This window comes from Thalassophryne amazonica, chromosome 4, assembly GCF_902500255.1.
Source record: "Thalassophryne amazonica chromosome 4, fThaAma1.1, whole genome shotgun sequence".
In the NCBI taxonomy this organism is placed as follows: Eukaryota; Metazoa; Chordata; class Actinopteri; order Batrachoidiformes; family Batrachoididae; genus Thalassophryne; species Thalassophryne amazonica.
The window spans coordinates 46,318,951-46,342,160 of record NC_047106.1 but is presented as its reverse complement, the minus strand read 5'-3'; the positions used below and the strand labels follow the sequence as shown (position 1 = coordinate 46,342,160).

General features: G+C 40.8%; 1 protein-coding gene across 2 annotated transcripts in view; it reads left to right on the top strand.

Moving 5' to 3' along the window:
* Positions 1-20,854, top strand: part of sgpp2 (sphingosine-1-phosphate phosphatase 2) — a 34,354-nt gene extending 13,500 nt beyond the window's left edge. Inside the window, exons 1-4 of one of the 2 annotated variants that reach the window (XM_034167828.1) lie at positions 5,611-5,781; positions 10,658-10,837; positions 14,458-14,547; positions 20,173-20,854. In XM_034167828.1, coding sequence (XP_034023719.1) covers positions 10,664-10,837; positions 14,458-14,547; positions 20,173-20,718 — 810 coding nt within the window. In that variant the 5' untranslated portion in view covers positions 5,611-5,781; positions 10,658-10,663 and the 3' untranslated portion in view covers positions 20,719-20,854. Of the gene's footprint in view, positions 1-5,610; positions 5,782-10,657; positions 10,838-14,457; positions 14,548-20,172 lie in introns of those variants that run through there. The other variant, XM_034167827.1, reaches the window with a different exon arrangement.
* Positions 20,855-23,210: the final 2,356 nt, after the last annotated feature.

Here is a 23,210-nt window from a genome sequence, read left to right as displayed (position 1 = left end):
TACGTTATTCACTCTACTGGCTTCCAAGTTTTTAAAGCTATTAATGGTCTTGCACCATGTTACTTGTCTGAAATGTTAACTGTTTGCACATACAGAAGGACAAAAACAGCTTGGGGCTCTGACGAGGGCGGTCGCATCTCCTCCACTCTCCCTTATCTCTGCTCTCTGCTTTAACCTTCAAGTCCCTACTTCAGCAGACTGTGATTTCCTCAAATTATATTGGATACTGGATCTATTGGACTACTATTGGATTAACCATGAAATTGATCAGCTGGTCTCTGAACACTATTGACACCATCTTTTCTACAAGAAGGTGAGGACCGGGGGATCCTACCTGCCCAGATGGAACGTATCCTGCGGGCTATGTTCTTGACTCCTGGGAGTCATGGCATGCTTTGCAGCATTCTCTGTGGAGGACGTCGAGGATTTATTCAGATTTGGTCTTACGGTAGCAGGGCTGGTACTTTCTGGCTTATGTGCTGCCCGGATCTACCGGAATATTGGCAAGACAGTGGCATCAAGAACCACGGCCCTTTGCTTGTCTGTCATGATTAACGAGGTGGGCAAGGCAATGCATTCTCAGACTGCGATGACTCTTGAACTGAGACGTAAATTGGATGACCTTCTGGAGCAAATGCGTGCCTTGCAGATGAAGATGAAGATTTCGGAGGCCGGTGAATATTCTTAATTCATGATTGGGAATATTCTTAATTCATAATTGGGATTTGGTTGTTAAAGTGAAGCTGTAAAAAGTGTTTTTCACTGCTCAAACCACAACATGGCAGGCTTATCAGCCTGAAGGACAAATTGCCCTGCTGTTTTCCTCCAGAGGAATGTCTTCAGCCTCGGTGAACATTTGGCTGTTTTCTTATCTCAAGTCACAAAGACAATAAACTGTTTCACAGGACTGAAGCATGCTCCACCCCCCACTCCGGCTTCTGCTCACGTCATCCTTTCCCTTCTACGGGGGCGGCGCGATTTTAGCTGCTGCTAGTCCCCGTTTTCCCCCAAGCTGACGGTGGCACGACTCAGGGTTGCTACGTGACCTTCACCCACTTGCCTCGATTCGGATAACGGACTTCTTCAAATTTAGTGCACATAAACAATGTCAAATGTGTATGTGCTGTCTTTAATTCTGATGTGTGCCATTATTATGGTAAACAAGTAATAATTGTGGACTAATTGCTGTCTGAGGTAACTGGAGTGCAAACATAATTTCTCCACTGTGAGATCAATAAAGTATATCTCATCTCTCATTACAGGCGTCTGGTCAACTTTACTTAGATGTTTTGAGGTCAAAGTATAAACTCTGGGGTGATTGTGCTTTTGCATTAGCTGAACCCAGACTGTGGAACATGTTACCTCCTGATTTATGCACCATTTCTGACCCAGCACTTTTTACAATCAGTGCTCAAGACGAATTTATTTAAAATGGCTTTTAACACCTGGTGGCATTGTGACATGTTTTGTTTGTATGTGCCATTTTAATTCTGTTGTGCACTTGTTTTATTTTTGTGAATTCTTGTTCCTTGATTTTACTGTAAAACACTTTGGACATTGTCTGGCTGCTATAAAGGGCTATAGAAATAAATGCTGATTGATTTAAATCTTATCAAACCAACATATTGGTTGTGATATTAAATTGGGGGGTAAAGGTAAAGAAAAGGTGAAAATTTGCAAAAAAAAAAAAAAAAAAATACAAATACCACACATATTAAGCAGCAGAACTAATGTTCTGCTGAATAGGGCCAATTTCACCAACCCCCCACCCCCCTCGCATCTTTCAGATTCTGGCTACAAGCCTGTGACAGTGGTGTTACAGTCATGAAAGTCTGTCACAATCTTCAGCAGAAGACAGTTTTGACATGTTAATAGGCATATTTTAGGCTTTGGGAAAATTGTGGAGAAAATGCAGAACTGGTAGTTTGTGTGCACATGCACACAAACAATTGTGTAATGAGAATCGTACTTATTTGTGTATTCAACAATATTTGGTTACACCCGTATGCAAGCAGGTATACAATAGTAGGTAGGTAATTTTGGCTATTATTTACAAAATTGGGCTACATTTCCTCAGTTTTGACATTGGGATGGAAACGGGGGTAAAAAAAAAAAATTGTCAATGGATAACAGCCCATACAGGACGATAGCATCACTGATGGCATTCATCAGCAGCCCCGTGGCTACGACCCTGCAAATGGATTCAAATAAAGGAGTGCTTTTGGCACTTGTGGAGACACAGGCACCCTCCCTCCTGCAGAGTATGTGATGGGCAGTGTGTTTTTGTGCCCTTTGTGTTCCCGCCCCAAGCACTTGGTGGGTGCCCTGTGCTTGAACCCCATTTTTGGCCCCTCAGGGGGAAGACTTGCCATTCTTCTGGCATCATGGCTTCACCAGTCCCCTGTGTGAACTCAAATGCTGCTCCTTTGAAACACACATAAATGCCAGCAGACACATGCACACATTGTGCAGCCTCCTAAACACGGCCTTTCTCCTCTAGTTAGACATTAACGGTTTTCCTTCTCCTCATCTGTTGGTAGTCTGTTTTATTGGCCTCATCAGTGCTCTGAGGTTTCTCTCTTTGGACTGACCATTTGGTGCGTCAGCCCTCAGGGTGCATCGGCCCTGTGCTCTTAAATTCTAACAGCGCCCCATCGTTTATCTAAGGTTCACAGAGGGATGTGCTCTAAAAATGCAGCTGTCACTGACAATCAAAGTCCAATTAAGACTTGTATATGTGGTGCAAACACACTGCAGGCACGTGATGTGCACACTTTAGTACATGCACACACACAATATATACACAAAAGTCCCCTCTGTTGACTTTACTTTAAGTGTGACTGTGTGACTTGGAATACAAATGATGTCACTAACCATATCGTCCTGAATTACAGGGCCACAATATGGTAATAGTGGAGCGCAATATCATACTTAACATGCAGAATGTGCCATCTGCAATACCAAAGCTCTGCCTCTTTAACAATGACACACGGGTCACGTGTGCATAAGTGGGTAGTGATATGAGCCTGTTGTTTCCCTGATGTCTGGTAATGATGGTGCGATAGCCTTGTTTATTTTCACTGAGGATGACAGAAGATCACGTCACAATGATAAAATGCTTTCAGCTTGGCCAAACATTACTGATGAAGGCCAGATATTAGAAAACTGTCTCCTTTGTGACTAAAGTACTGTGAGTTCACCGTCGTGCATTTTTAACCAACATAAGTGCATCATTTAAATTTCTTTCTAAAGCATCTGAAACATCCAGACCACAAAATCAGCAAACCACAAATTACAGTTGTTGACACAAGTTTATATCCACCTTGGCTAAAGGCTTTCAAAATCAATTATTCCCTACAAACAATATAAAGTTAATAACAGTTACAATATTGATAGATTTTTTTCAGTTTTTCTTCACTCAGGCTTTCAGCGGGTCACCAGTTTAGTCACCATGATGATTGCCTCTGTAAAAAAGACTGGAAGACTGTAGGTGATTTGAGAAACTGATGGAATTGCTTGCAAAAACTTCTGAATGAATAACTGCCATAATTCAGGGTTAATTGGGGAGCATTTGGCATCTCTACAAGTTTGGTTCTGGTGGAATCAGATGTACACAAATCAAAAATGATGTTAAATAGCTTGAAAAGTGATTTCCCGTGGTCATAAACATTATGTCAATATTATAATGATAACATGACTACTGCCATTAAGTGTGATTCGGTTTTTGTAATGACAAGTTGACATTAATCAAAGTGACATGAACCAGAAGTTATCTTTCTCGTGGCAACTTGACAATAAATTTGTTTGGGATGTCCTGATTATGACAACTTGATTGTCATAATCAAGACAACCCAAAAACGTCAACTTGTCAGTACAAAAAAACCAAATGACACTTGATGACAGCAGTCATAAACATTTATATAATTGACATAATGTTTGACATGTTCATGGCTGTGTCATGTAACAGTTATGACCGTAACAAGATCACTACCAGTTTTTTACGTCCATAAACGGACTAGTCTAAAACTGATCCTAAAAGAAGAGCAGATTGTTTTGGTTCAATGAGATTATGTCCAGTAAATCAAAATAACCATACTGTGGGAATCTGGCACACTGACTACACAGTCAGATGATGAGGATTCATTATCTGCAAAAAAAAAAAAAAATGACTTCTTAGTTCTACACAGTGAATGACTTCCATAAGACTCTTGGAACAAAACAACCACTTTATTACTTAATTTTATTTATTTTATTCCACTTTAATCTCAACTCCTATACACATATATTTTTAAATGCATATTTTACCATAAACAGGGCTTGTTTTCCATAATTGTTGACACTAGTTTTGTTACTATGCAATTCCGATGTAATTATAGTAGTTGGTGTCTCAGTGAAACTGACTAAGGTCTTGCTGCCACATATATTTTGACCACAACTATCAAATACCTTGTAAATGTTGTTGCGGTGAATCTATGTCCTGTATTAAAACGACCCCATAAGACTTTGCTATGACAACACCATGACCTTATTACAATATAGAAGAGTTATCATTATTGAACCAAGAACCACTGTGATTTAGCATCGCATGACACCCTGAAGATTCTAGGATTGCTTAAGATGGTGATGATTGCATAAGATTGAGCTACAAGGAAATCACAATGTCAGTGATGCCAGACAATTTGGTACTATATAGCGTTCAGCAACTTTGATCCACACATGACGTGGTCAGGCAGGGGACCACCAGGTCGTTCAGCCAGTTCATTGAAGATCAGCAGCAATAAAAGAGAGACAGAGCAGAAATCAATCAATCAGAACAAAGAACTTTCAGAGCATTAAATCTCAGCAGCAGCGTAACAGCCAGGATGCCAGTGTGATCGGTGGCAGTTACCCTTTTGCTTCACTAACAGTCCTAGAATTTAGACTTGATAAGACTGAGTCCTGCTTTGTTATAAGTAACATAATTTAAGATGGAGGGGAAAGTAGTATTGTTCCACAGAACAGGTGCACGATTAGAAAAAGCAGTGTAGCCTGCTGACTTCTTTTTAACCTTTGTAACACACAATCTTGCATCCAAAGAATGGCGAGCACAGGCTGGTACATAATGTTTAATCAGATCAGCCAGATTGAGAGGTGCTCATCCATGAAGGATTTTGTATGTTAGTAACAAAACCTTAAAATCTGACCTCACATGGACAGGAAGCCAGTGGAGGGAGGCCAAAATTGGAAATATAAAATCAAACGTTCTTCTCCTAGTCAGAACTCGAACAGCAGCATTTTGAACCATCGAGAGATTTCTGTTTTCAGAAACGTAAAGTGTTGCGTGTTTTTTTTTTTTGTTTTTTTTTTGTCCTAGAACAACCAATATTTGCACAGCTTAATTTTGTAAGGGGTTCAATATTACTTCTTGTACCGTCCTACTAATAACAAACAAATAAAAATGACCTCACTGACTGTGATACGAGTTCAAACAGCAGTTAATCATGTCACTATGGACTTCAGTGACACTGTGTGCTCTTCATACAAGCAGTGAGCAGTGAAAAAGCCCCTCTCCCACACTGTCACGCTGATTCACGTGTTTGACAGATCAAAGTCCACCCAGCTCGATCAGTCCACTTATTCACGAGAAGCCACACTCCAACACAGCTGTGCATGTTTGGTACTTGACCTGTCTTTAACTGTTGTCTCTGTTGGACCGTCTTGGGGTCAGTCCTTTGAAGTAATGACACAAAGACTCCACTGAGAGTCTGGGATGATGTTTGACTGGAGACAGTTGAATATCATGTTTGTGTTGATGGCGTGTGTATGTGCGTGCCTGTGAGTGTCGAGCCATGCAGGCACTTGAACCTGTAGCCAGAGACCTGAAAAATAGAATTAAAGTTATTTCAAAGAACATATGTAATGGGCAAACTAAAGTCAAAGAGTAGAATTTTCAATACAACAATGATGTATTTCACATTTAACTGATGCAACCAGCTGCTGTTTTTGTCAACAACCTCAAATAATACAAGCATGAAGATTTATGAAGAAAAGGTATGAAAACTGAAATGTTATTGGTCATGTACAGTAAGTTTAGACACACTTTCCCATCCAGTTGAATGGGAAAGTGTAATTTCTTCCTCTGTGTGTTATGGGTCTGATTATTCCGTGTTCTGTGTAGTCTTCCCCTTATATTGATATCTTATTGGCTTTTTGTTTGTTTATTTGTTTGATATTTTCTTACAAACTCCAATCTGACCTTTTTTCCCCTCTCTCTCTAAATTATGTCTGTGTCTTTTGGTGTGCTCTTATTCTTCCCTTGATGGTCATCTTTGAAGCAGATGGCACCTGGAGGGTGTTCTTGAGCTGGCAAAATGTTGTGCAGATGCTTTTTCTTCACAGGAACAGCGCTGTCATCTACTCGGGCTTTTTGACGTTCCTGAAGTGTTTGCTATTTCTGGGGAAACCCAAAAAGTGATTTGTCGTTTTCCAGCGGGCATCACCATGACTTTGAGCTTCTTATTGATTAATTAAAAGCAACAGATTCCAAATGCAAATGAAATGCTTTTTGTTTTGTTTTGGTGTTGTTTTTTATATGTAAATGGGGGAAAAGAAACAAGGGGTGTTTAGTGTGCTTTACGTCTGCTCTTTTAAATATAATGCAATGCTACAATACCCTCGGCCATATGAGCATTGTGTTCTTTATAATTAGCAGTTGTTTCATTAATTATTAAGCTCGTATTGTCTTACGTACAATTTGTATATGATCAAATCATTTGTTCATGTTGTGCAAATAAAGGAATATTTGTAGATCACCTTCTGTGCATTTGCAGTTATGACAAATGTAACACCATAGGAAGTTAGTTTTGAGTTAGCGAAAGTGAGCGTGCAAGCTAACGTCTGCAAAATGTCTTGTAAATAACTCCAGAGGTGTTATCAGGTTACAAAAAGAGCGTTTTCAGTTTTAGAAGTGTTTATTTCTCGCTAGCACTTACATAGTATACCAGAAACAAAGCTGTTAGCAAGTAGCTACACACCAGGAAGTGACATCACCATGCTAACCTCGGCGAAATGTCTTGTAAATAAGTTCAGAGGTGTTATTGGGTTCCAAAAAGTGTTTTCAGTTTTAGAAGTGTTTATTTCTTGCTAGCTTTTACATAATATATGAGAAATGTATATAAACACACAAAACAAAGCAGTTTTGAAGAGTACAGTGGCTGACGTCATGATGCAGCTCTAGTCTAACTGGCTGTCACCCCCGCCACTCAAAAACAAAACAGGTCTGATTGAAATAGAAAGTGACTTTTTAACTTCTTAAAATACATCAAGGTTAGCCATCTTTGAACTTGTCCAAGGCCTGTGTCCCAAGAATGTTGCCTGTGAATTTCAAGACTCTGGCAGTAATAGGACTGGACTTATGCTGAGCACAGACGGATGGATGGACGGACGAAAAGCCTTCGCAATACCTGATGGCCTTGGGTAAATAAATAGCAGTTCGGTCAGTTTACCTTGACTGAACTGAAAATGCCCTTCACTTAAAGGAGACGGTTTTGCACTTTGAACTCCATTGTTTTTCGGCTTCAGTACACTGACAGTTAAAATGGAACCTTTGTCAATGTCCAGGCATTTATAGACCTGGCTATAAATGTGCTCTCTGCTGTTAACCTCTCTCACATTGACCCTCTGTGTCTGTTGTGGGTCATCAGATCTCTTGCTTTTTTTTTTTTTTTTAAATCTCATTTGCCATGGTAACAAGCACTTCCTGATTACAAAGTCAATGGAGACTGTAATGATATCTTCTCCGTTAAACACACACATTAGTGCGGTACTCCTCCTCTTGCGTTTCCTCTGCACTTTTTGCCAAGAAAGCCGCTCATTAAATATGCAAGGCAGAGCTTTAAATAAAACTGCAGCCGGTACAGGCCGGCCCTCCAAGGGCCGCTGGGGACCTCGTGAAAGAGAATAGGCAGAATAGGGGAGGTGATGGTCTAGTGGATAAGTGTTGGGCTTGAGACCAGAGGACCCTCGGTTCAAATCCCAGCCTGACCGGAAAATCACTAAGGGCCCTTGAGCAATGTCCTTAATCCCCTAGTTGCTCTCGGTGTGTAGTGAGCAGCTTGTATGGCAGCACCCTCACATCGGGGTGAATGTGAGGCATTATTGTAAAGCGCTTTGAGCGTCTGATGCAGATGGAAAAGCGCTATGTAAATACAGTCCGTTTAGGCAACTCACCCACATTTTAAAATGAGTGCGTATGTGTCATTGTGTCCAGCCCAGTGTTCTCCACTTCAGCTGAAGACGCTCCGTCAGCAAACTTCACCTCTCTGGTTTCTTCCAATATAGATTTTGTGTATAGCCTTGGTGTCTGTGCCGCCCCGCTCAGTGAAAATGATTAGTTATTTATGAGTGTGTGTGGTTAGATTTACAGCATATTCAGGATTTTACTTCCTCTGTTGATTTATTTTATGCTCTTCATCTTTTGCCGGTTTCTGTTTTTGCAGTCAGAAAGTTGAAGAACTATACTGAAAATCTCTTCTGTGGCTCCTTGCAGCATGATTTTGATGTTCATTTATAGATTAGTATATATTAAGGGTGCAATACCGTGACACATGCATAGAATAAAAAATCAAGGATTTAATGACAAATGATTTTGTCAGATTTTTTTAAGCTTCAATTTCAGTATAGAAAATGAATTTTATCTCCCCATAAAGTCACTTTTATTTTGATAGCTGTGTAGCAGACATGCCTCAGTGCAGTATAATCTTTGGAAATGTAATAGGTTACAGATTAGCAGGTACTCTGTTTAAAAAAAAAACCAAAAAAAAAAAAAAAACCATCACACTTGAGAAGTTGAAGACTTCCTGGTGTCGGCCTTCTGAAGTGTATCTGTTCTGTGATTCATCTTGTAGAGACATTCAGTTGTCTCAGCAGTGACGGTCTCTGGGTCCCCGGCCTTTGAGATCCAGAGACACCTGGGAGGAGCGTAGAAGTTCAGTGTTGTTGATGTCTTTGCAGGTGAGCAAAGGTCCAGGTCTTTAGGGTCCTGGTGCTTCCTGTCTTACTGAATGGTGGTGAGACTTGCACACTAACCAGTAACCTAAGCTGATGACGAGATGTCTTCAGACCAGTCTTTCTCGCTGACTCAAGCAGTTATTGCACCTTACAGTCTGCAAACTGTGTGAAATTGTTGGGTGTTGTCATATCATGGTGGACGCAATGTCTGACACCAATAGCAAATATAATCCTATAATTGGTCACAATTAATTGCCTGTTTCAGCTGCATATATTTGTTTCATTCCACACTCTTCTGTAATTGCATTTAATTTGGGTTTTTGTGTGTGTGTGATAGACTGTATATATCCTGTGGGTGTATGCTGTATAATGTGAGCATTTTTTTTTTTTTTTTTTTTTTTTTAATCAGACTCTTTTGTCGTCACTCGCACCTACAAAGTACACATCATGTCAAACGTTTTATGATCTAGAAATTTACCATGAACTTTGGTGTAGTCCAGAGTGGGTCAGCCTGTGAGTTTGGTAAAAGTGCAAAGCAGAAGAGTGATTTCTAACCCGTCAGCAGTCATGTGACTTTTTCCCAAGTATATAAATGTTTTTGGTTTTTAAGATTCTTTTCATAATTACATGTCTGTATCATCATTCCCAGCCATAAAAAGTCCAGTAACGGGTATAAATTATTTAATGTTGCCATATGATGTCAAACATCTACAGGTCTTTTCTCATTTGGCTGTGTCCAGACATGGGGCCAAATACAAAAGTATTTGTATTTGAAAATAATTAAATACATTTTTCGGAATATTTGTATTTTCTGACTTTGAATTCAAAGTATATGTATTCGTATTTCAAATACATCGCCGATCCCAAGTATTTCCAAATACTTTTACAAATACTTTTTCAAATACTTTTCAAACTTGGGAATCACTGTCAGGTGCAACTGGTTTTCAGCCAAAAAAGCTGTTCAAACCTGTCGCAGTGTGCAAAAAATATAAGATGGGGGGGGGGGGGGGGGGTGTTCAGCATTTTAACTGTCCTACTTGCTCAGACTAGTGTGTCCGTGAAAGCAATGCAGCCAAAGATAAATACATTCAAAAAGGCCCAATCTGATAAATACAATTTGTGCACACTTGGCAGTCACAGCTGAACTGAGCATCAGGAGTTGGCAACAGTGGCTGCTGCCAGTGTAGTATTTAGTCATCTTGGGTACATTGTTGGGTACCACTGCAATGACTTTGTGTCAAATGAGCAGTTACTTCAGGACACTCAGGTGACTCGTATCACCTACATTGTGAGGGAATGTCAGCTTTGGCATTTTGGCCATGTGGTGCTTTTCTCTGTGCATGGTTCAAAATGCAAGTGCCTCAGTGTTAAGGACCCCAGTGGTTGGAAATGTCCAAGGGGACATCCACATTTCATCTGGTTGCAGCAGACAGACTGTTAACTTGAACTGGGTGGTTGTCATCTGGAACCCAGTGCAGTTACCAGACTTAACATGTTCAAATTATAATAAATATAACTGTTTTATTTACCTCAGAAAATTTCTGTAGCTTATTTGATTACTTTTTTTGTTTACACACAAATGTTTCGAACGGGGCAGTAATTCATGTCAAGATTATCTGGCAGCATTAATTCAGCCTAAAACCAGTGTGTTTTGTTGTTTTTGTCTTAGTTGGTGATGTATGTTGGCCAGGTGATGAAGGATGTGTTAAAGCTGCCTCGCCCTCTGTCGCCCCCTGTGGTGAAGCTAGAGATGCGTGTTGATGCAGAATATGGGCTGCCCTCCACACACGCCATGGCTGCCATTGCCATCTCCTTTACTTTTCTGCTCAGCGCCCCCTCCAGGATCCAGGTGAGCACTGCTTATAGTTGTGATTTCTCCACCTCATTCATCGCCGCATGAGAGAGAGAACGAGAGAGAGAGAGAGAACGAGAGAGAGAGAGAACAGCTGATGCTGCTGCTGGAGCGTCCCTCTGTGATTCCGGAAGTGATTAGAGGCGTTTTCTACAGCCAACTCCAGGGCTGGATGCCCAATGATAAAATAAAAATTCTATGCGTCTTGTTATTCAATAATCTTCATTCTTTTATTCGTATTTTATTTTATTCGTGTGGAACTTTCCTATAATTTAAAAATCAAGTTTTTAGAATTTTGCATAATTTATTTTTGCTCCAGAAGAAAAGTAGATCTGCAGATTTACAGTGTACGAGGTCTGGTAGGTCTTTTTATTTTTTGCAAAAACCTGATGGATTTGAATCATATGTGCTTGCATGAGCCAACCTTGAACCTTCATGCACATGCGTGAATTTTTTCACGCCTGTCGATTGCATCATTTGCTGCCAAGCAGCCTTTGTGGGAAGACATGTGTTGTGCTCTCGGCGGATTTTCATTGCAAGGAAAATGACGGAACGACTGGAGCAGCGGCGCATCAAATTTTGCCAGAAACTGGGCGACAGCCAGGTGGAAAACATTCGGAAGATTCAGACGGCTTTCGGTGATGATGCTATGGGCATCACACAGATTAAGGAGCGGTACAACCGGTTTAAAGACGTCCGCACAACGGTGGAGAGCGAGCCACGCTCCGGTCAGCCATCGACATGCTGAAATGACCAGATAATTTCCAAAGTGAACGCTGAGGTGATGCGGGACCGTCATGTGACTATCCGAGAAATTGTGGAAGAGGTGGACATCAGCACTTTTTCGGCACATTCCACTGTGACAGAAGATTTGGCCATGAAAAGAGTGGCGGTGAAATTCATGCTGCTGCTGACGGAGCAAAAGCGCCTTCGTGTTGAAGTCTCACAGGACATGCTGTGACATGCCCACCTCTTCCACAATTTCTCGGATAGTCACACGACTGAAAAGTCACCGAAAGCCGTCTGAATCTTCTGAATGTTTTCCACCTGGCTGTCGCCCAGTTTCTGGCAAAATTTGATGCGGCGCTGCTCCAGTCGTTCCATCATTTTCCTTGCAATGAAAATCTGCCGAGAGCACTACACACAACCTCACACAAAGGCTGCTTACCAGCAAATGACGCAATCAACAGGCATGGAAAAAAAAACTCACGCATGCGCGCAAAGGTTCAAGGTTGGCTCATGCAAGCACATGTGATTCAAATCCATCAGGTTTTTGCAAAAAATAAAAAGGTCCGATACTTTTCTAACAGACCTCGTAGTTTTTAGAAATTTATAGGATTTATTTTTAATATTTATTCGCTCCAGAAAAGAAAATAGATCTACAAATTTACAGTGTAGTTTTTGGAATTTTATAGAATTTATTTCTAATAGTATTTATTCGCTCCAGAAGAAAAATATAACTACCAATTTACAGTGTATTTAAAATATGAAGAAAGTTCTGTGTGTCAACAATGATTTAATTTCTTTGATTAACGGAAAGTGTCCTATGCCACGTGACCGAATGGGTGCCTTCATTCAGGTACATGTATTTAGTAAATAAATAAAATGTTTTCCGATCTGAAAGTTTGTGTGTGGCATTAATACACTTAAACCAGGCATACTTCCATGATGATTTATGGATAAATTAAATACTTTCACAATCAATGCATGTAGCATGTCCGATATCGTCGGCATCATCAACCAACAGCGACTGAGCAAGTGGGTTTTTTTCCAAGTTTCGGGCATCGATTGACCAACAATTTTAGTTGGAAAACCACTGAAAATTTAATTTCAGTCATCACACTATTGTCTGAAAACTATTTATAAACCACTCACCGTTTGTCGCTGGAATAAGCGTCCAGTTTTCCTTGCACAACAACTTTTTTCCCGGATGCCATGATCATCGACTCGACTAGACTGACGCTATGTTTGTTTTGATCTGGTTTGAATTTTCCTGTGTGTGTACACCTGCGCAGTGCATTGTGGGATCAAATCAAAAGCTGTGTTCACCGCGGGGACACGTTCGGCACTATTCAGGATTATTCAAGATTTTTTTTTTTTTTTACTGATGACGAATGCGTGAGGATGCGTAAAAAAAATCTGACCGATGCAACTGCATCAGTCCAAACCGGTCTGGATCTGGGCCTGAACTCTGAGGGGGGGAAAAAAATCATTAATCCGCTACGAAACAATTATTTTATATACACAACATCCAGCGCGCAACGCGTGGCATCCAGTGGAACAAAGCACAGTGTCCAGCTGGGAACACAGCGGGTGGAGATCGTCACGACGATGTGCTTGCAAGTGTCAGGGCATCTTAATCTACTTTGAGTTTGATCCTGCACAAATAGGATCAATCATGTAACCTTTGCTCTCCTTGAGGTAATAAAGTATTGAAGCCATTGGATGTGTGTGGATGGGTGCTTTAAGTGGTAGTGGAGTGTGGTGAGGGGCGTGGCCCTCGTGTCCGTCACTGAATCCAGACTGAGCTGTTGCACAATGGGCAGGGAGGGCCAGAGCCAGCAGTGCTCATCATCAGTCACCATCAGCCACACCCTTTGAGCTGCTGTTTGGTCTTCTGATGGACTCAACGAGTCAATGACTGTCGGTGTTCATGTGCGCCGCCCTCCTCCTCCTCTTTATTTCTGATGCTCCACTGCTGAGTCAATAAAACAGAGTAGCCCGGTCAGGCTTTAATGAACTATTGTAATTTTAATTCAGTTTGACATTCCAGCAAATGTCAGTCTGATTAGCAGAATCACTTCAGAATGATCATCTCAAATACGGCCGTGTACAGTAGAGCAGTTATACGTAGGCTCAAATTCCTGAAGGGAATAGTGGTCTGTTTCAGAGGTCCTGAATGGCCCCGGGGCTACTCGCCTGGTTCTCAGAGGAGGTCAGAGGTCACAACAGTCAATCACATTGACACCCGCCCGGCCCCTCTCCTGTCCCCACCATCCTTTGTGGACATAAAAAGAAAAAAAACTTCATGAACTGCAGCTGTATAGGGTTCCAGCTGTAAAAGACAGGAAAAGACATGAAAAAAGAGGGTGCACAGGAGGGGAGGTTGAAGGTGGTGAATGAATACAGAAGGCCTCAGTGTTATTGAAATGAAGCAGGAGACAAAAACCTGCTGCCAAAGGTACTGAAGGGAGAGAGAGAAAGAGAGAGAGAGGGGAAGAACGGACAGGCGGTGCAGAGGGGAAGGATTCATCATTAGTGACGAGGTGACAGTCTGATCACAAACCACCAGGAAAAAGAGCTGGAGAGGATTTTTTATTTATTTATTTTTTTTTAAGTCATAAGTTCTCATGTATGCAAGGCAGAATTTGAGGCATTCAGGATGGCACTGAGAATTCAGTTTATTCATACAGGGCCAAATCACAACATAAGTCACCCCAAGGCACTTCTTTAGGGCACGATCTAACCTTACCAAACCCCACTGAGCAACCACATACGCAGACACGGTCAGGAACAACTCAGAGAAAGATAACTGACAAGTTTGATCTCCTATCGGGAGCAGTGTCGTCTTGCGTGTGTGCATGTAACTGATGGCATGAGTGTGTTTGTGTTCTCAGTTCCAGTTCGAGGTGGGCCTGCTGATTGCGGTGACGCTGTCCTCTCTGGTGTGTCTCAGCCGTCTGTACACGGGCATGCACTCAATGTTGGTGAGCGAGTGACCGCACTCAAACACAGCATGAAACATTCAAAACCCACTGCAGGATTCATTATTCATGTCTGTGTCTGCGTAAACTGCCAGCCTCGGGCTTTGATCCAAGACAACGGCAACTTGAGTCACCATATGTGCTGTGTTTAGTCTTCATGCAAAACTCTTATGATATTGATGGTTATTAAACAGTCATTAGTTTTGAAATAGAAGTGCACTCGGAGTACATCTTCTCTTGCCACCTTATCAGTCTAATGGATGACCTCAGTCTTATATTTTTATCCTACAGTTTTAGATCATTATCCTTGTAAAAGAGGTTTTGATCTCATTGGAATTCTACATGGTTAAATAAAGGTTATTATTGTTATCTCTGCAACTATACGTCTGTGCAAAGAAAGTGTGGCTTGATTGCATTGATCTTGTAATCAGGATGAAAGGAATCGTGGTCAGAGATCAAAGACAAGATTAAAGGGCTCTGGATCAAACATTTAAAAGGCAGGATTTGCCCTGCAGTAGACTGGTGTCCAACCCAGGGTGTACCCCACCTCATGCCATATGTCTGCTAGGATAGCCTCCAGCCCCCTGTGACCCATAAGCGGGTATAGACAATGATGGATTGAAGGCTTTGCCCTTTAAACGTGTAAGCAGGATCAAAGGAACCTAAATCAAAGATTAACAGGCAGGCACCGCCCCTTGATTGTGTAATCAGGGTGAAAGAAATCAGGCTCAAAGCACCCAGATCAGTGACTTGATCTGGATCCACACCAATATTTAATGAGTTGTTCCTTGACCCATTACCAACATTTCCATCAAACTTGACTGAAATCCATTCATTTCCATTTTGAGAGATCCTACTGACAGACACCATCCTTGGCTGTATTTTATATATATATATAATATATATATCTCCTGTATATTCATTTTGTGAATTGTTCTGTAATTTATGTCTGGAGCATGGCCCAAGCAGAGGGTCACCCCTTTGAGTCTGGTCTGCTTGAGGTTTCTTCCTCAGAGGGAGTTTTTCCTTACCATTGCTGCTCTGGGGGTTAGTAAGGTTAGACCTTACTTGAGTGAAGCGCCTTGAGGCAACTCTCTTGTGATTTGGCGCTATATAAATGAAAATAAATTGAAAAAAATATATATATATACAACCCCTGGCAATAATTATGGAATCACCGGCCTCAGAGGATGTTCATTCAGTTGTTTAATTTTGTAGAAAAAAAAAAGCAGATCACAGACATGACACAAAACTAAAGTCATTTCAAATGGCAACTTTCTGGCTTTAAGAAACACTATAAGAAATCAGGAAAAATAATTGTGGCAGTCAGTAACGATTACTTTTTTAGACCAAGCAGAGGGAAAAAAATATGGACTCACTCAAATCTGAGGAATAAATTATGGAATCACCCTGTACATTTTCATCCCCAAAACTAACACCTGCATCAAATCAGATCTGCTCGTTAGTCTGCATCTAAAAAGGAGTGATCACACCTTGGAGAGCTGTTGCACCAAGTGGACTGACATGAATCATGGCTGCAACACGAGATGTCACTTGAAACAAAGGAGAGGATTATCAAACTCTTAAAAGAGAGTAAATCATCACGCAATGTTGCAAAAGATGTTGGTTGTTCACAGTCAGCTGTGTCTAAACTCTGGACCAAATACAAACAACATGGGAAGGTTGTTAAAGGCAAACATACTGGTAGACCAAGGAAGACATCAAAGCGTCAAGACAGAAAACTTAAAGCAATATGTCTCAAAAATCGAAAATGCACAACAAAACAAATGAGGAACGAATGGGAGGAAACTGGAGTCAACGTCTGTGACCGAACTGTAAGAAACCGCCTAAAGGAAATGGGATTCACATACAGAAAAGCTAAACGAAAGCCATCATTAACACCTAAACAGAAAAAAACAAGGTTACAATGGGCTAAGGAAAAGCAATCGTGGACTGTGGATGACTGGATGAAAGTCATATTCAGTGATGAATCTCGAATCTGCATTGGGCAAGGTGATGATGCTGGAACTTTTGTTTGGGGCCGTTCCAATGAGACTTATAAAGATGACTGCCTGAAGAGAACAAGTACATTTCCACAGTCATTGATGATATGGGGCTGCATGTCAGGTAAAGGCACTGGGGAGATGGCTGTCATTACATCATCAATAAATGCACAAGTTTACGTTGATATTTTGGACACTTTTCTTATCCCATCAATTGAAAGGATGTTTGGGGATGATGAAATAATTTTTCAAGATGATAATGCATCTTGCCATAGAGCAAAAACTGTGAAAACATTCCTTGCAAAAAAAACGCATAGGGTCAATGTCATGGCCTGCAAATAGTCCGGATCTTAATCCAATTGAAAATCTTTGGTGGAAGTTGAAGAAAATGGTCCATGACAAGGCTCCAACCTGCAAAGCTGATCTGGCAACAGCAATCAGAGAAAGTTGGAGCCAGATTGATGAAGAGTACTGTTTGTCACTCATTAAGTCCATGCCTCAGAGACTGCAACCTGTTATAAAAGCCAGAGGTGGTGCAACAAAATACTAGTGTGTTGGAGCGTTCTTGTTTTTCATGATTCCATCATTTTTTCCTCAGAACTGAGTGATTCCATTTTTTCCCCCCCCCCCCCCTCTGCTTGGTCTAAAAAAGTAACCGTTACTGACTGCCACAATTTTTTTTCCTGATTTCTTATAGTGTTTCTTAAAGCCAGAAAGTTGCCATTTGAAATGACTTTAGTTTTATGTCATGTCTGTGATCTGCTTTTTTTCTACAAAATTAAACAACTGAATGAACAAGAAAATACCATTCTTTCAAACTAGAAGGGCACTCAGAGTGCACACCTCCACCAGGGGTTGCTTTTAGTATTACTTGCCAGTCCATAAAGGAGGGAAGTCAAGATTTGGATTTTTATTGATCATCTCAGATCTTTATGATGTCATGAGGCAATAACGTTAAGATATAAAAGATTAAACTGTAATCTGTCTTTCAATGTAGCAGAAATCAAAGAGCTTAAAAAAAGGTGATCTAGATTGGGTTTTGTTGAAATTTATCTGAGATATCTTATCTATAGTCACAGAAATGAGCAGTTATCATAGATTGTATATATGGCAAACACATGAGCTCTTGGTCCTGAGTATATACTGAGAAAGTGAATGAGAGAAATACAATCACTAACAGAGGTTATTGTTGCCCAAGCTGTTTTCATCTCCTCCAGCCGACACAGTGCGAATTCACTGTGATCACTAACTTCCAACTTTTTAGAAATACTGGGTTCAGACAGATCTCTCCTGAAATGCATCTCTATGAGTACTATCCAAAAAGTACAAGAGAATTTTCATATAAGAAACAAAAAAAAATCTAATCTAGTTGAAGTCCATCCATTTGGTCTTTCTTAATAAGTAACTACTTCTTCTCTGGGTCGCTATAGCTGTGCTGAATGTTGATTTAGCACAAGTGGTACGTCAGATGCCCTTCCTGACGCAACTCCACATTACATGGAGAGCAGGCAGGTGTGGCCTTGAACTAGGAACCTTCTGCTCGGGAAACAAGTGCACTTGATCATTAGGCCGTCACCCCCGCCCTCAGTCCTTCTTAATGATTGATGTAAATTAAATCAAAGACCTTCAGTGACTTAGAGATGTTCATGTATCTAGAGTGCCTTTATTAGAGAGTGGCGACATGACGAGTCAAAAAAAAAATCATGTGACTCATGGTGCCGCCTTGGGGCAAAAATAGTGTTAACTGTTAATCTGTCTGCATGTAAATCCAGCTATTTTATTTATTTATAAACTGAAAATGCCGGGTTGCTGTGCATTTGGATGCAGAAATAGTCACAGCAAGGTGTTCAAGATGTACAGATTCCCTTCAGATCCGAACAGAAGAAAACTTTAGGAGAATAAAGTCAGCTGTGTGAGACGGAAGCCGAAATCATCATCAAAGCTTTGAGAGGTAAATTTATTGTTCAGTCCCATGTACAATAAAATTCAACTAAACCATCATCGTATAAATCAAATATTCGCAGTCACCGGACAAAAAAAGTCCCCAGGTTTTTGTATTGTTGTCCGTGTAATGGTTGTCCATTCGGCTGCTCCCGTTTTTGTGTGCGGGGTCGCCACAGCAGATAAAACCAGATCCGCATTGATATTTGGCACAGGTTTTACGCCGGATGCCCTTCCTGACGCAACTCCAGTGTTACCTGGAGAAACACACTGATCCAAGTACTAACCAGGTCCTGCACTGCTTATCTTCTGAGATCTGACGGGATCAGGCTGACACAGAGCAGATCGGCTGCATTGTTTTCCATGTAATAAACACCATATACAAGTATAACTGATTTTGTACAGCGGATTTTTCGCTCACATCAGATAAAATGTCCCATCCGATCACAGTGTAAAACTCGGAGCAGTCTGGACGTGCAGAGGCACAAATTAAAGTTCAGCTCTGACACTCGCCAATTTGTGAAAAGTGGGAGAGGAGTCATTTGTGATTAAAAGTCAGACCGTTGACTTTTTTCAGTGTTCAGACTCGGACCCGCAGCCTGATGTGCACCTGTTAAACACAAAAGGCTGTGATTTGACACTTTTCTGCTTTTAATCCTTTGTCTCCTATCATATTCTAATAGTTTTTATAGCACACACACTGATAAATAGATCAGAAAAGTCTGCATCACATTTACAGCACAAAGTTGACAAAAGAGGAAAATGTACAGCTTACCTTTGATTTGGAGGTGATGTAGAAAGAAAAGCTTGTTGAGGATCACATTAGTCCATAATAAAGCATAATCCAGAGACAGAGAATCTTAAAATGGTCACACACACCATTGCATGACACGGAGTTAAAGAACAGCAGCTGCATAAATCAGGCTTTAAATGAATTAAATCATCATAAATTGTAAATTTGATAGCTTAACTATTTTTATATTTATTTTGATATTATCTGTACCTGGATGTGTTGCTGTATGTGGTTAAATGATTTTAAAAAATGCTGAAAACATTCAAGGTCCATCAGTACTTCAGCAGTTAGACCCATAATGGCGCCATGTTCTGAGTTGACACCACTCTCCAATCAAGGCACTCTACATGTATCCACCCCCTGAGCTGTCTAAAGAAAAATGGCTGGAAAATTGACGATTTGTATTAACTGTCATTCCTGCAGTTGTCCAATTATGGGCTGTGGAAAAAGAGGAACTATGTATGAAAAAAATTGCTAAAATTGGGTGTAATTCCTAAATGTTAATGCAACATTGTTGTTAAGCTCATGAAATTTTGTCACTCTGAAAATACCTATGTACATGGTTTGAATTAGTTATTGGGTACTTAGGTTCCCCCAAGAGGTAAAAATGACAGTTTGAGGATGGTGTTCAAAATATTATGTCCTTTGTGCCTGGAAGTATTTTGTAGTAAGAGTTCAAACACTCCTAAGGTGAACCGTACCTTCAAGGGCTATCACTTAGATCGTGTCTAGTGTCTACAGATGAATGCAAACATGAACTAAAACGTTTGCCCTGTTGCCCAGCAATACCTCATTAAGAACGGCTCTGATTATTTTGTTTCACTCTTTGACTGTATCAACTGATGTATGTACTATTTATAATCAAGTAATAAATTGTCTTTGTCCTTCCAGGATGTGGTCTGTGGCGCTTTGATTTCAGTCGTCCTCATATGTATCACCTACCCGTACTGGCAAACCTTTGACCGTTTTCAGCTCAGCAGCCGCCTCTCCCCCATCTCTGCATTGCTCCTGGCTCTGTTCCTCAGCTACACTTACCCACAACTGGACCATTACAGCCCCACACAAGGTGACACAACCACAATTTTAGGATCATGGGTTGGGTGCTCCGTGGGATACTGGGTGAACGAGCAGCTCGGCCAGACTTTTGAACCTCAGGAGGGGTTGCCCGTACCTCTATCAACACTGACGGCAAACGCGCTGGCTCAAGGCGCGGCTCGCTTCTTTGTGGGAGTCACGGTGTTACTGTTAACGCGACAAATAGCGAAAACAGTGAGCCTGCGTGTGTTGTACTCTTGGTACAGAGTGCCACAAAACGACCTAAGTGCCAAGAGGAGGAGAGCAATTGAAGTACCGTACAAGTTTGTCACATATACATCTGTTGGACTTGTCCATTCGATCCTGGTCAGTAGAGTCTTCATGCTTTTACACCTACTATGACTATCATAACACCATAATAACATAAATGTACTTGTATTTATTTCAGGGATTTTTTCCCCTTTACATTTAACCACTTTTACATGAACCTTTTGTAATAAATGTGACTGACCTGTAATTAAAATATATCCAAATACCACGTACCCTTTCTCGACGTGTCTTTTGACAGTCAGACAAGTTCATACCAGACAAATCAATGCAAAACCAGTTCAGCTGAAACTCTCCAACTTTTCAGTGTCTGTGCCTGGAACACACATCACTTAGCAGGTTGGAACAGGCCATGTACTGTATGATAGTTACCACATTCTACAGGAATGCAAGTGATAACTTTCCTTTACTACCTGCAGAAGAGTTAAGGAAAGTCAGAGCACTCCCTCAACTTTATTTGTGGACCAGCTTAACTGTAGGGCTCTTCGCTGGATGTAATGATGGTTCAGGGCGGATCCTGCATCACACTTTTAGCTACATACGCGTAAGTAGTTGAAGAATTTTTTTTGGTAATTCTGCATCATACACCCCCACAGTGGATGGGAAATGAAACTGCTTGAGTGTAGACTTACAACTTGAATTTAAAGCTAGGGTGTAGGAGTGTTTATTCAGAGAAATGGAAATAACCATCTGTTCATTGTTTTCATAAGCTCACGAGCTCTTCATACAGACATGGGAACGGGGACATGCTTGTTTTTTCTTCGTTTGTCCACACTGTAAAAGACTAAAAGGAATCTGTGGTTGCTCCCCTGTACAGCTGCTATACCTTAGTTCAGGGTCTGCATCCTTCTAAGGGCTGTGCCCGACAAAACTCTTCAGATTTCAGGCAGACCGAGGCCGCAGAAGCCAAAAAAAGCCGCTTTGAAATGAGATCGTCTAACCCACAGAGTAGAGAAGCTTGAATCTTTCAAGCTTCTCTACTATGGAAACTACCTGGACAACTGAGAGCCTACACAGAAACTCACCCACAGAGCATTTTGCTATTCCATCAATAGCTTACCCCGTTCCTACACCTAGCAACCTTGACAGCTACATGCTACACACACCCTAAGGGGGCGTAACCAATAGTTTAGAAGTCATTTTTCAGTACTCAGTTTCCTTTGGGATAAGTTGATCTTAGCATAATTATACTTTGAAACATTACTTCAATTTTCAATTTCAATTTATTTTCATTTATATAGCGCCAAATCACAACAGAGTTGCCTCAGTGCTTCACACAGGTAAGGTCTAACCTTACCAACCCCCAGAGGAACAGTGGTAAGGAAAAACTCCCTCTGAGTAAGAAACCTCAAGCAGACCAGACTCAAAGGGGTGACCCGCTGCTTGGGCCATGCTACAAACATAAATTTCAGAACAATTCACGGACAAATATACAAGAAATGCTATTGGCGGACAGGACAGGAGGATCGCCAACACAAATACAACTCCCATCTCTGGATGGAGCTGCACCTTAAACAGAGAAAAAACAGTCATCAGAAAGACATACAATACTGTATAATTTGCCAGCATTAAACAAGAAAAACAGAGAAATACAACCCCTGGCAAAAATTATGGAATCACCGGCCTCGGAGGATGTTCATTCAGTTGTTTAATTTTGTAGAAAAAAAACAGATCACAGACATGACACAAAACTAAAGTAATTTCAAATGGCAACTTTCTGGCTTTAAGAAACACTATAAGAAATCAAGAAAAAAAGATTGTGGCAGTCAGTAACGGTTACTTTTTTAGACCAAGCAGAGGAAAAAAATATGGAATCACTCAATTCTGAGGAAAAAATTATGGAATCACCCTGTAAATTTTCATCCCCAAAACTAACACCTGCATCATATCAGATCTGCTTGTTAGTCTGCATCTAAAAAGGAGTGAACACACCTTGAAGAGCTGTTGCACCAAGTGGACTGACATGAATGATGGCTCCAACACGAGAGATGTCAATTGAAACAAAGGAGAGGATTATCAAACTCTTAAAAGAGGGTAAATCATCACGCAATGTTGCAAAAGATGTTGGTTGTTCACAGTCAGCTGTGTCTAAACTCTGGACCAAATACAAACATAGGAAGGTTGTTAAAGGCAAACATACTGGGAGACCAAGGAAGACATCAAAGCGTCAAGACAGAAAACTTAAAGCAATATGTCTCAAAAATCGAAAAATGTACAACAAAACAAATGAGGAATGAATGGGAGGAAACTGGAGTCAACGTCTGTGACCGAACTGTAAGAAACCGCCTAAAGGAAATGGGATTTACATACAGAAAAGCTAAACGAAAGCCATCATTAACACCTAAACAGAAAAAAACAAGGTTACAATGGGCTAAGGAAAAGCAATTGTGGACTGTGGATGACTGGATGAAAGTCATATTCAGTGATGAATCTCGAATCTGCATTGGGCAAGGTGATGATGCTGGAACTTTTGTTTGGTGCCTTTCCAATGAGATTTATAAAGATGACTGCCTGAAGAGAACATGTAAATTTCCACAGTCATTGATGATATGGGGCTGCATGTCAGG